Below are 12,224 nucleotides of genomic sequence, written 5' to 3'. Positions count from 1 at the left end.
AAGACATACTACAAATTATTCATAATTGTAATAAGAAATACTTGTTGGGAAAGTAAAACTATTGCTCAGAAATAAAATTACAGCTTCTCTGAAAAAAAAATTTACAAACTTAGGTGGAAGTGAAAACTTCTTTATTATCATTATAACGGACATTTTGTACTTAAAGCATACCTCGGTTTATTCTTCCTCTAGTTGAGCCAGTCTTTGTACTTTTGGGGGCTTCAGTCCTATGCATGTTACAGTCGTAGGTTTTTTGGCCAACTATGATACATACAGTAACTAGTGGGGATAGGGTGGCCTTGCTACACGGGTATGTTTTGTCTTCTTTTCAGCGAATCTGACCGAAATGCCATTGACATGCCGATTTATAAGGTTCAAGCCACTGCTTTACAAACCTGATAGTGCAGCGTCCTCGGATCACCGCTTCAACCATTCAAAAATCGTCTCATTTTTAGCCTTAGTGCACAAGCTTTTTTATAAACAAAACTTAGTTGCAATGGAGCTGCCAGTGAAAAACTATCACAAGTGTCAAACTAGTGCATACGAGTCTAATACTTAAAAATCATTACATTCCATACTCAACTATTTTTTCAGTTTGTTGAAGGTCCCAATTTGTCACTGGCATACCTTTCAGCATTAAAAGTATCAGAAAAGAAAAAAATCATACTCATTGGAAAAAATTAATCTTTATATTTTTATGATGTCAAATAGAATAGATTTCAAGTGAATCCTTGAGCCACTGGCATTATAAAGACAAGAAATAAAGGAAACAGAAAAGCTTATTGTTTTATCTACAAAAAAAATTTAATGGTCTATTTTTCACCAAGATTTTCTGATAGAAGCTATCAAAAAGGACAAAAAAGTACTATTTTCACTTCTTCCTACAAGAGTGAAAAAGTCGATTTTGACTCCAGTATGTCAAGAGTTAGCTTCTCACATCAACATGACTCAAACTGAAGGAAGAAGTAACAAGAAGAATACAATCAAAAAAATATTTAACCACTAACTTTATTAGCTCATTTTCATTATTAATCAATTATAGAAAATTAATAACATTTACCAGCTTGGATACCCTGTCAGGCAAAGGCTGGAACTACCATGCAAAATCACTCACTTCACTTAAGGTTTAAATTTATGATTAATTTTCAATAATTTACACTACAATTGCATCATGGAATAAAATCTCACATTGAGATTGGTTAACGAAGCAAGCTATTTAGCGTCGAATTGTGAGTTAAAAAAGAGGCTAAGTGATATCATTTCGCATCTACGAAAACATAACAGTTTTAAGAATTGCTGTTTCCTTTTTTTACTCATTTTTATTCAGTTATGCGATTGAAGGAAAACCCATTACTTCACTTGTGAATTCTGCATTAAATTACCCTTGAAAACTGGTATCGCACTCATTGTTTTGCGATTCATGCGATATCGGTTTTTGCATGCAATTTAATGCAGAATTCCCTCATCAAGTAATGAATTTTCCTATAGAATTCAACCTTCCTGCCAGGAAATTTATCTTGCAACAAGTCACCTATGAAAACATTTCAACCTGGGAGAGTTATCAATACAAAGTATAGCACTATATGTCAATGCACATTCCACAATTGTAAATAAACAAGAATACATTTGATATAACAACAATTTCCTGATACTTCAGTAGGAAAATGTATCTAGTATAAGTCTCTTCATGGTAGTCCCCACAGACTGGGAGGTCTGATCAGAAGCCTGGTAACTAAACTTATGAAGATAAGGTTGAATGTCTGGGAAACTCACATCAAAAACATTAGAAACGTCAGACTGATTTGGCATCTTGGGGACATACTCTGGTCTGTTCATCACTCCAGAAATACAAATTATTTTTTCAGCGAGAGCCTCACCAACTTTTTCTCGGCAGATCTGTCGTTCGTGCTCGTTAGCAAGGCTGACGACATTTAATTTTACCGTCCAAATTTCCCACGGAATATTCTCCATTCCAAAAGGCCACCGAGCTTTCTTTCTTTGATAAAACTCTAGAGATATTTGCCCGCTCCTTAGGCCGTCGGGACTTTTCAAAGATTCCCTAAACTCCGCAACTTGTCTTTTTAAGGAACGATGTAAATCATCCGAATCCACCCGAACATAGGTGAAATTCAGAAAGTCGCAGTCAACATCAATCATCCCAACAGTTCCTATGCTATAAGAGCCTTCTCTTTTGTAGTTAAACTTTCCAGACGTCCTATGAAGTAAAATTGAGTGAAATATACTCAAGATTGCCTCTTCGATCTGTCGTCCTTCGACAGATAACTCGAAAACTTGCGATCGCGCATTCATTCTTCCTGAGTCTCTGATGCTTTCGTCTTGACACTGTCTGTTGTTCTCGAAAAGAAAAGTAAGGGAGATACTGGGAACTAAGTTACAAGAAATCTCTTCCCCAGGGTAATCCGCGTATTGGGAATGAGGCTAGTGTTCTTGTATCCGCGATCCAAGATGGCTGGCCTTGTGAGAAAGTCCATTGACTGGTTTAAAATTGCTTGGGCAAGGGAGCCCGTACTATTTATGTCATGTGTTTTTGGAATATCAGGTAGCTTAGTTGTTTATCACTGCATAGAGAATGCCTATTAGTCGATAAATGTATTTAAACAGGTTTAAATATCGGTCTGCCGACTGAGCTATCCTGAAACTTTCAGAAAACAGCCAATATTAGTTGTATCAGTAGAAAATAGTACTATTACGAAATGGAAAATGGAGTGCAGTTAATTTAAGCTCTATTGAAAGATACTTCAATATCGTCCAGACTTATCCATGCATATGTGCGTTTTTAATTTACAAAGTTGGTGGTTGGCTACGTGAAAGATCTAGAGCATTTAAGCAAGCATTCCTACCAAAGTTTTGTTTACTTCATTTGAGATACTTGGATATCACTACAATTTGGGCCTTTCGGTTATATTTTCAATTATAAAAATTTGTAACTGCAAATTCCATGCTCTGTTAAAACTGTGAAAAGTTTTGCTTTTAATCACCGAATCTTATTATCCCCTGCCAATCTAGTTTTTATCCTGGTTTTTTATCATAAATGTAATCATTTAGAACTCTGATGCAGCGCTTGAACGTACCTTCCATTTCCTCTAGGTCCAATATTTGCACTGGTCAGTCCTTGGACAAAGGATACAGTTGCGACAATGAAATCAATACCCCATGTTTACCCATGTAAGTTAGTTTATTGGTCAGTTTTTAAAATTAGTGTTACACCATTTCACACTTCCACTTCCTGTAGCACCAAGATTTCACTTTCAGGTGCTAATTTTGTTTGCATGCAGCTGGGGAAATAATGTGGCTCATTAATTAAGTAAATTTGGTTTCTTAAGATATGGCATTGAACTCATAATATTTTGTGGCACTGAAAGATGGGAGCTTGATATCTGTTTTAGTTTATGTTTTTTTTTTCAAAGATCCTCAGTTGGAAGATCAAGATTTGAGTGATGTTGACAGCCATGGAGATAATATTTTCAAGGTTAAATATCTTTTTTGACAGCCCACCTGTTCTGAGCAGAGAAATCTGTTAATTTTTTTCAACTTGTACAAAGATGGTCATTCATGTTTGATAATTTCCTGCGATTGAGACATGGTAGAAAAGCTTGTTAAGGCAGATTTAAGATTTGATCAGTTAAATGTAAACATATTCCCCATTGTGTGAATGTTTGTTAATTACAAGCCACTTCAAATAAAGTCAAACCTCAGTGTTGGCAACATTATTGTTGAGCTTCTTTCTCCATGTATGAGGTGGAAAAGGCAACCAGTTGGACTGTGGGGAGGAGTCCTGGTCTGTCATAGCAAAGGTTGTACTGCCTGATTTTGCAATTATGTATTAGATGGTGGGTAATTAACCCTGAACCTTAGAGAATCAAGCAAGTTTGCTCAGTGCCAGGTGCTATTTTAGGACAAACCAAAGAGTCTGGTAATGATGGGGGGCACTTCTATCATTGTCACCAAGAGCACCCTTCCCTTCCCCCCTTCCCCAAGAAAAAATTCCCGGCTCAGGGCAATTTAGAAACCAATGCTGAAACAAAATTCAGCATTTCAATTTATTTGTGTTTCTATGCTGTGAAAATCTACACCACTCTCAACTTAATTGTGTTTCTATGCTGTAAAATTATATACCACTCTCAACTTATCCTTTGGAATAAAGCTTGAAATATGCTTGCCTCCTCCCCCCCACCCCATCCTCTTATTTGTGTTTCTATGCTGTGAAATTCTTTACCACTCTCAACTTCTCATTTGCAAAAAAAATTGAAATATGCTTGTCTCCTCCTCCCCCCCCCACCCCACCCCCTTATTTGTGTTTCTATGCTGTGAAATTCTATACCACTCTCAACTTCTCATTTAGAAAAAAAAATTGAAATATGCTTGTCTCCTCCCCCCCCAACCCACCCTCTTATTTGTGTTTCTATGCTGTGAAATTCTATACCACTATCAACTTCTCATTTAGAAAAAAAAATTGAAATATGCTTGTCTCCTCCCCCCCCAACCCACCCTCTTGTATGTGTTTCTATGCTGTGAAATTCTATACCACTATCAACTTCTCATTTAGAAAAAAAAAATGAAATATGCTTGTCTCCTCCCCCCCCAACCCACCCTCTTGTATGTGTTTCTATGCTGTGAAATTCTATACCACTATCAACTTCTCATTTAGAAAAAAAAAATGAAATATGCTTGTCTCCTCCCCCCACCCTCTTCCTATGATGTTTATTTTCATTCTGATGCACTGTTGGGACAACTTTAGGTTTACCACAATGCAATGTGATCTTGCACTGGATGGAAGTCTTGGCAAAGTCTTTGTTTCTTTGGGTGTGAATGTGTAATTTGAAGTTCACTGAAAATTTAATTGTCAGACTGATTAAAATGGACAATTAGTTTCCTTAAAATGACATTGTTGAAAGTGTGCCATTTTAATAAAAGAATAGACAAGATTTTGGAGTATATTTGATTTTAATCACATTTTATGTTTGTATGAGTGAACATTTTATCTTTAGTTGTACTTTCAGAAGAAAACACCTTTTAAGTTTAAATCTTTCAAGTCTGACTTGAGTTCTGTACAATATTTACAAGGATAAATAATAATCTTTTTACCTTGAAATTCATAATATTAATTATTCACTATTACAGCTCTTCTATATATCTTGTACCTTTATAAACAAGTGAGATATCCTTAGTTACCAAGAATTTTAAATTTTAAAGGGTAAGGGTTCAGAGGATTTGAAGAGGTCAATGGAAAGTTCTTACCAATTTGATTTTTCAAGGATTTTGTGGAATTCGAGGAGCGCGAAGAAGAAACCTTGTATTTCCTTTTCCCTTTACAATAAAAATTATACTTATGTTTCGGTAAGTTCATCGTTGTTTCAAATCACCCAGGTTCTCGTCCCGAGTGTCGGGTGATTAACAACTCTTATTTTCTCTTCTGATAACAATAAACGATAATAAAAGACATTCTAATTTTATCGGTGACTAGCCAAAAACCTCCCCAGCAGCCTATTCTTGACGTACTACCCTTGAACGAGTTATATGTCGCAGATATAAAACTAACTTATATTCTTCTGCCAACTTAGTTCTTGAAAAAAATCGCGCTCTTGTTTACGGGCTAGGAAAAAAGCGGTTTATTTTCGGGAAATGTTCGTGGGTTTAGTGGGGGGAGGGCACGAAGATTCTCGCATACACATTCAGAGCCGATCGAAAGTAATGTCAGTACTTCAGTGGGCTTTAAAGACAATCTATCGCATCACGTGACTACGCCTTGGATTCAGCCGACTCTCGAGCCTGTAGCAGGTGAAAATTGTCAAATTAAACATGAACCACTTTGCAAAAATGCAGAATGTTTTCTTTGGGAATGTTTACCCAATCCTCTTCCTGAATATAACACTGAAGTGCAGGTCCTTTACCACTTTCAAGGTTTCCCGTCAACAGCAAAAGCTGGTCCTCTGTTTCTCTCCAATGGCAGCCACCAGGAACGTTGACAGACCCGTAGAATTCGTCCGAGTCGCGTTTCACAAAAATTTCATTCTCTTGTCTGATGATTTCTGTTGCTTCAAAATCAGCTTGTTGAGTCCGACCATTTCCGACGGGAATAAGGTTCCGGATATACCCTCGAACAACTATAAAAGAAAACTGAAGGTTACCCATGCATTAAATTATTATCTTTATTAATATTTATCATGATGTTTATTGTGGCACAATCATAATCACATTGAGGCACAAAACGGGCGAAAACCTCAGCTGTCACGTTGCTCTGACAAAGAGCCGACGCTCAAAATATCAGCTAATTATGAACTTAGTTGTTAAACCAAACTATCTTTTTTGTTCCATCCTTCCCCCTCCATTGACGCAGCATCTCAGTACCTTTGGAAACTTACCCCCTTAATAAGTGAGTCAGCTGCCGATCAAAGATGACAATTCACATGATACTTACCAAAATTTGCTTTACAAAGAGAACTGAGCAGTTCCTTATAGTTACAAGGCTTGCATTCTGTGGATAAATAGTAAAAAGAATTGTACGTCACGGCCACTTCAAGAAAATTATAGGCGAATATTCTATGGCATACTTCAGCTGCTGGCAAATATTTAGTATTTATGGTTCTATCTATTGTCTAGAGTAATGTCTTCCGGGGTTTAAACTGGGTCATCGAGGCTATCTCCAAAGAAGGCTATGCGAGGGAACAAGACTGTGAGGGGTTAGCACCTCGTGTGGGGTACTAAACCATTCCAGGACCCCCCCCCCCACTACCAACACCACCATCACCACCCCTGAGACTTGTTAAGTTTTCCGCACAACTTGTAAGTTACCATACATCGGTGAAGAGGGGCACTTTGAGAGTCACCTGTTACACCACGTTGACCCAAGCAGGGATTGAACAAGATTATGGCCTGCTGAAGCCACCGCTTATAACGTTCCGTCTCTGGATAAGAATTAATCACTAGCTAATTTACCTTTTCGTCTTTTGTGTATAGGCCTCTTTCTACCATTCACCAGCACAGTGTAATTCAGTTGTGTCATTATTTGGTCTTCCTGAGTTTCTAGGTATAACACTGGACGTCGCGCCGCGGAGCTCTTTACGCAAACTGCACTTCTTGTCTCGTTTTCCTCAGTTCCTCGCAACAAAGTCAGATTTTGCCCCCACTCAGTGTAGATCCTTACACCAGGATGCCGTGCAATGAAGCACAGTTTATAGTTGGCGTGCACATCACGTGGATTGAACGTGACTCGCAGGCCTCCAAAAGGGTCCGACCAATGAAGTTCTCCCTGGTGACACTTTGTCTCTATGCTAACTACTGACGGCCTCTCTTGACGAGGAACACCGCTGGCAAAAGGAAGTTAAAATTTCAATTATACATGAGAAATGCTCTTTAAAGCATTTTCCGTGGCACTTTTCTTTAGAAAAGTCAATCTTGGGCAGGTGTGGAAGTTCACTTTTTTATTGCCGAGCGATACTGGGGCAAAGAAAAAAAGGAAAAGGCCAAAATCAAGACGAGGCAATTGCCCCGTCTTGCCTTTTTACAGGTCCTTATAGCGGAAAAAATTCGGAACTTTGAAAACCGAGCGCTTGATACAGGGTGACGACTTAATGAGGTGCCGCTTTATAACAGGTTCGACAGTCACGGTAATTAGAACTCGGTGCACCACAACTTGACCTATTTGAATAGCGATTCGCACGAGGTCTGTGTTTAAGAACTGCCTTCACTTGACGAGAAGAGTTTCGCTTATGAAAGTGTTTACGTTACATAAGTATGTGGAGAGACGGGAGAGTGATAGCCGGCTAACTTATTCAAAGAAACGATTTTCATAGTATGACAAGTATTCGACGTGATCCACCATAATCTAAAGTTTTTTTTTTTAAGTTTTAAAGATATTTTGCGCAAATTCAAAATTAACATTTTAGAAAGCAAAACAATGAATTAAATATGGCGCTATTTTTCTTAATGACGGTAATCGGGTTGTGAAGCCGGTAAAAGTGTAACTTACAGATGTTACTCACTCGAAACATTCCGAAAAAATATCAAATAAAGCTTATCAGAGGTCACGACATCAATTTTTGAAAAAAACGGTTTTAGTCCAAAATATTTTAATGCGTAAAGATGCATACTTCATGCTTGGCGGTAAGAGGAATTTAAGACAAGTTTTGCCTCACTGACGTCGCACATTTTCGTCCCTAATAAATAACATTTCTTCCACTGTCTTTTAGTCGGAAAGCCTTCTTGAAGCATTTCTTAGCAAAATAATTTTTTTTGTCGGCAACACTAAAACAGCCAATACGATTTTAATCAAAGATAACGCGAAGAGCCCATTGAAAGATGTTCTATATCTCCAATATCGGTACAGTTTCCTAAGGCAAAAAGCTTGAAATTTTTTCAATTTTTTTCGTTATGGTCCTTTATCAGCTTTGTCGTTTATCGGGATAGTCAATCTTGTCAACAGTTATTTTGATGAGCGTGTTGCCTCCAGAAATATTCTTTAGTTAATTATTTATGTGAGAAAGAAAATTGCGCGCACTTTGCTGGGATAAATTTCGTGATATGGGCCTGAGAGCCCTCTTCAGTGGCACTAATGTATCCAGTAGCTGGCGGTTAAATTTTGATTGAATAATTTCGACGCCGAGAAAAAGACGTTGGGATGGTAAAACGGTTTAGTATTTTCATTTTTGTTAGAAAGCATGAGTTTTCCACGTTCTCTTCTGATTTGCAAAAACACACAAAGAGAAGAAGCGAAGTGAACAATTACACAATTCTGTGAAGCAAATCGGGAACTGGGCACTCGCTGAGCCTTTTGTTTGCGCGCATTCAAACAATGGGTCTACGTAAACACAAAAGCAAAGCACGTGCCCGAAACAGACAGTAAATGCTCCAGTTAAAAAGTCTAAAACAAGTTTGAATCCTTACACTCAACGACGTTGCATTATTTTTACAGAGCATTCATGAAAATGATAAACGCGGAACCAAAACATTATATAGACCCAGATTCGACATTAACTATGTTTTACCAAGCCTTTAACCAATAAGTCGTTACAAATTCTTAACATTGTGTTGTTTCATAATTGTTTGTCAAATCCGATAGCTCGTATGTAATCAAGTAACGTCATTGCTAGGAAACTTTATATTTTGAACATGATTTTCATTCCTCGAACAAACTTGTCTTTCCCCTCTCAACTGGATAAGGACATTTACAGATACGGTGATCTAATACACTTTTCATAAAATTAACCGAAACAATTTACGCGGACTATCGTCTACTATCAAAACAAAACACTTAAATTTGCGCTGATCATGATATGTCGCCGGGGTATATCGATATAATTCAGAAACTTGCATGGTACCGGTCGAGGGGAAGTTGTGCTTTGGTTACGGTTTTTAAGAATCGTTTCTTTGTATCGAAACTTCGAATCTTCACCACATACTCATTTGGCACGCGCTCGGTTTAATAAAAATATTTCCGCACCGATAATCAATGACTTTTTCTGTTCACATTTAACTACCAAAAGCGGGTTGTTTTCCTACCTTCCTCGCCAGATGCAGTCTTCTTCCAAACTGGTGGGACACACAGATTTAAAGCAAGTCAATAACAGTAGCCAGCGAAGAACTTTGAAGGACATGCAGTACTCCATCGAGGCTGTGTTGTTTAGCTGACTGACTGGTTAATGAAGCTCACTGGCAACAACGATGTTAATTTGTCCTCCTGGTGGCACGAGGCGATAGTATTTCGATAACCGCAGTTGTGATAAATGGTCCAATCACAGAAGGTCGTTGTCCCTCCTGAGGGAGCAATAATGCTGTTCGTGTGAAAGAAGACAAAACAAGTTTTTCAAGTGGCAGAGGTACTTAAAGCTTGCGCCGAATTAACATATGAATAAAATCATGCATTTGTTATGTACAATCGAGTCGGTGCAACAAAGAAGCCCACAGACAGCTTGTCAGTCGCATGGCCCTGGAGGAAGAAACGCTTAGGGTTGTTTTCCTGAATATATTTGATACAGGCCATTTCACACACGCGTGCCAAACTTTCTTGCGAATATATCAATTACTATCCCTAAATATTCCTAATTCTACTTCGAGCAAATCACAGTCATTTAATTCGGGACAAATTCGATTAAACTTTTATATATCGTTTTCGTTGCATTGAACACTATCATAACTTCGACAAGCTAAAGTAATCCCGAATTGATGGCTACAAGCAAAGACTTGTTGAAAACCAATTTACATTTGAAAACAAAGTTTCAGCATCTAACACTTTTCTATATCTTTACATAGATATATATCAACCCGTTGCCGAGGCAAAGCAAGACGTTTCTCGTTTACATGTGGTTAACTTACCCTGTCGTTCTAAAGACAAACAAGTACAAGGCTGTCTTAATTCACGCGAAATCCTGAATCGTTAAGTGCGATAGATAAAGTCATTACATCGCGGCCTCCTTGCTTTGAAAAAACCAAAACATTTTGTAAGGGCTTCCCTTCAGTCCTTGTCCTTGGTATCGGCATAACTAACAGAATTAATGTATCTATTTTTAACTTCATTAGTAAAGTAGTCTGATGAATTTTAATAAATTTTTACTGAAGATTATTTACACAGGAAAGAAACAATTTTGCCTTTAAGTAAAGAGTGTTATTATTCGTTTGGAACTAAACTGGTTGAAATTTGAATAAAGAAAAGGAAACTGTTTAACCAGCCGAAAGACAACGCCCTCTAGACTGGAAATGCGCGAAGCTTTTGGCACACGTGCAATAAGACTTCAACGGTTTTGTTTTTAGATCGCCTGCTGTGGAAGGATACAGGTTTCATGTAATTTAGCCCGTATTGTTGTTTGAATGTCTTTTTCGTATCAGACAAGTGGAAATCATAAAATACATTATAAGACTTTCCTAAGTCCTGCTATTCAATCAAGAAATCTTAAAACCTGTACTATTATACTAAGATGTTACAATAAAGACTATTCAATAAAAACCGAGCTGAGTTAGAACACATACAACTAAAAGACGCAGTGAGAGTTAAACAGCGTCTTTAGCGTATCCTCTATTTATTATTTAGTTTTGGAAAAATTATAGTATTTTCTTCTTTTTTCTCATCCACGAACAAGCAACTTCATCGTGTGTCATAAAAACTAAAACACGCTTTTTAATCGTAATTCCTAATTGTTATGCCAAGTTCCGCTAATATAAAATTTCCTTCAATTTTTAATGAAACGTGATAATTTTAATTGTTTTATTTTATTCCAGTTTTCTTTTTTCTTTTTTTTTTTAACAGGAAGTTACTCTTCTTCGCGATTAAATAAGCATTGGAAAATTGAAAAACTCACTAGTTCAGGTTTCTCGACTTGAAATACATTTATAATCAGTATTAGGAAGGGGGAAAGACATTAACATAAAGTAATTTATATACAGACCAGGCTGTTTTACTCTTTACTTCTTTTATTATACAGCGAGTTTTAGCTCCTTTTGTATAACCTTGCGCTCAACTGAACAATTTTCATATAGCGTTAGTTTCGTTTTGAAATGCAATGATAAACGAAATTTTTCATCCTAATTTGGGACAAGATTATTTGTTGCAAATGAAATTGACAAGCTTTATCTCACCTTCAGGGTTACCGACAAGTTAGAAGTTTTGACCCAAAAAAACTACTTTTCCAAATCGCATCCGCCAAGCGAACGTACTGTTATGTTACTAACAGCTCCAAGTCAGGTATTCTACAGTCTTAAGCACATGCTATTTTCAAATCTTTACCTTCTATTACACGTGGATAACATCTGCTGATGTGTAGCAACATGCTGTTATGAATATTGATGAAGAGTGCATCACAGATAATGAGCAGAAACACGTGTTTGTTAACCTATGTGGTGCAATACTCATCAAATAGAATACCCGTACTTTCTTTGATTTATTTCTCGTGCAGTTTGAAGTTTACAACAGTCAGTAAGATTTTTCCTCTCTAACTATCAAATATGCGAACTGAAAATGTAACGGTTTTCGAAGTGAGTTATGCTGGATCTACGAAGTATTTCATTAGAACTCCAATGATATGTTAAATTCGCTTACACACGAGCACAATGATAATCATGTTTTGAATTTTCAACAAAGGAATTAGTTGTTTTAATGTTTCCGGTAGATTGAATGGTTTAAGGGTGCAAATTTTAAGAAAAGGCATTCAAAAGACAAAAAATCGATAATTTGATTTGCAAGCACCTTTCACGGTTATGTAAAACAGCGCAAT

General features: G+C 37.1%; 3 protein-coding genes across 5 annotated transcripts; 1 reads left to right on the top strand and 2 right to left on the bottom strand.

Moving 5' to 3' along the window:
- Positions 1-990: 990 nt before the first annotated feature.
- Positions 991-2,361, bottom strand: LOC111324828 (autophagy-related protein 101-like). The gene has a single exon (XM_022928484.2). It carries the CDS (start codon positions 2,308-2,310, stop codon positions 1,654-1,656), a length of 657 nt encoding a protein of 218 aa, XP_022784219.2. The 5' UTR covers positions 2,311-2,361; the 3' UTR covers positions 991-1,653.
- Positions 2,362-2,410: 49 nt separating this feature from the next.
- Positions 2,411-3,726, top strand: LOC111324829 (NADH dehydrogenase [ubiquinone] 1 alpha subcomplex subunit 3). Its single transcript, XM_022928486.2, has 3 exons — positions 2,411-2,560; positions 3,109-3,186; positions 3,429-3,726. The coding sequence occupies exons 1-3, from the start codon at positions 2,434-2,436 to the stop codon at positions 3,506-3,508; spliced, it is 285 nt and encodes a 94-aa protein (XP_022784221.2). The 5' UTR covers positions 2,411-2,433; the 3' UTR covers positions 3,509-3,726.
- Positions 3,727-4,946: 1,220 nt separating this feature from the next.
- LOC111324822 (meteorin-like protein) lies at positions 4,947-11,737 on the bottom strand. Of its 3 annotated transcripts, none has more exons than XM_022928473.2 (5): positions 11,590-11,737; positions 9,520-9,791; positions 6,958-7,328; positions 6,440-6,496; positions 4,947-6,125 (listed from the first exon to the last, which is right to left on the bottom strand). In XM_022928473.2, the coding sequence occupies exons 2-5, from the start codon at positions 9,624-9,626 to the stop codon at positions 5,815-5,817; spliced, it is 846 nt and encodes a 281-aa protein (XP_022784208.2). In that variant the 5' UTR covers positions 9,627-9,791; positions 11,590-11,737; the 3' UTR covers positions 4,947-5,814. The 3 variants fall into 3 exon arrangements, with proteins under 3 accessions (XP_022784208.2, XP_022784213.2, XP_022784210.2); XM_022928478.2 differs by having other exon boundaries at positions 9,520-9,774; positions 11,590-11,718; XM_022928475.2 differs by lacking the exon at positions 11,590-11,737 and adding an exon at positions 10,333-11,342.
- Positions 11,738-12,224: the final 487 nt, after the last annotated feature.

Source organism: Stylophora pistillata, chromosome 10 (assembly GCF_964205215.1).
Source record: "Stylophora pistillata chromosome 10, jaStyPist1.2, whole genome shotgun sequence".
Taxonomy (NCBI): domain Eukaryota; kingdom Metazoa; phylum Cnidaria; class Anthozoa; order Scleractinia; family Pocilloporidae; genus Stylophora; species Stylophora pistillata.
The sequence above is the reverse complement of the archived record's forward strand: the minus strand, read 5'-3'. Positions and strand labels throughout refer to the sequence as shown.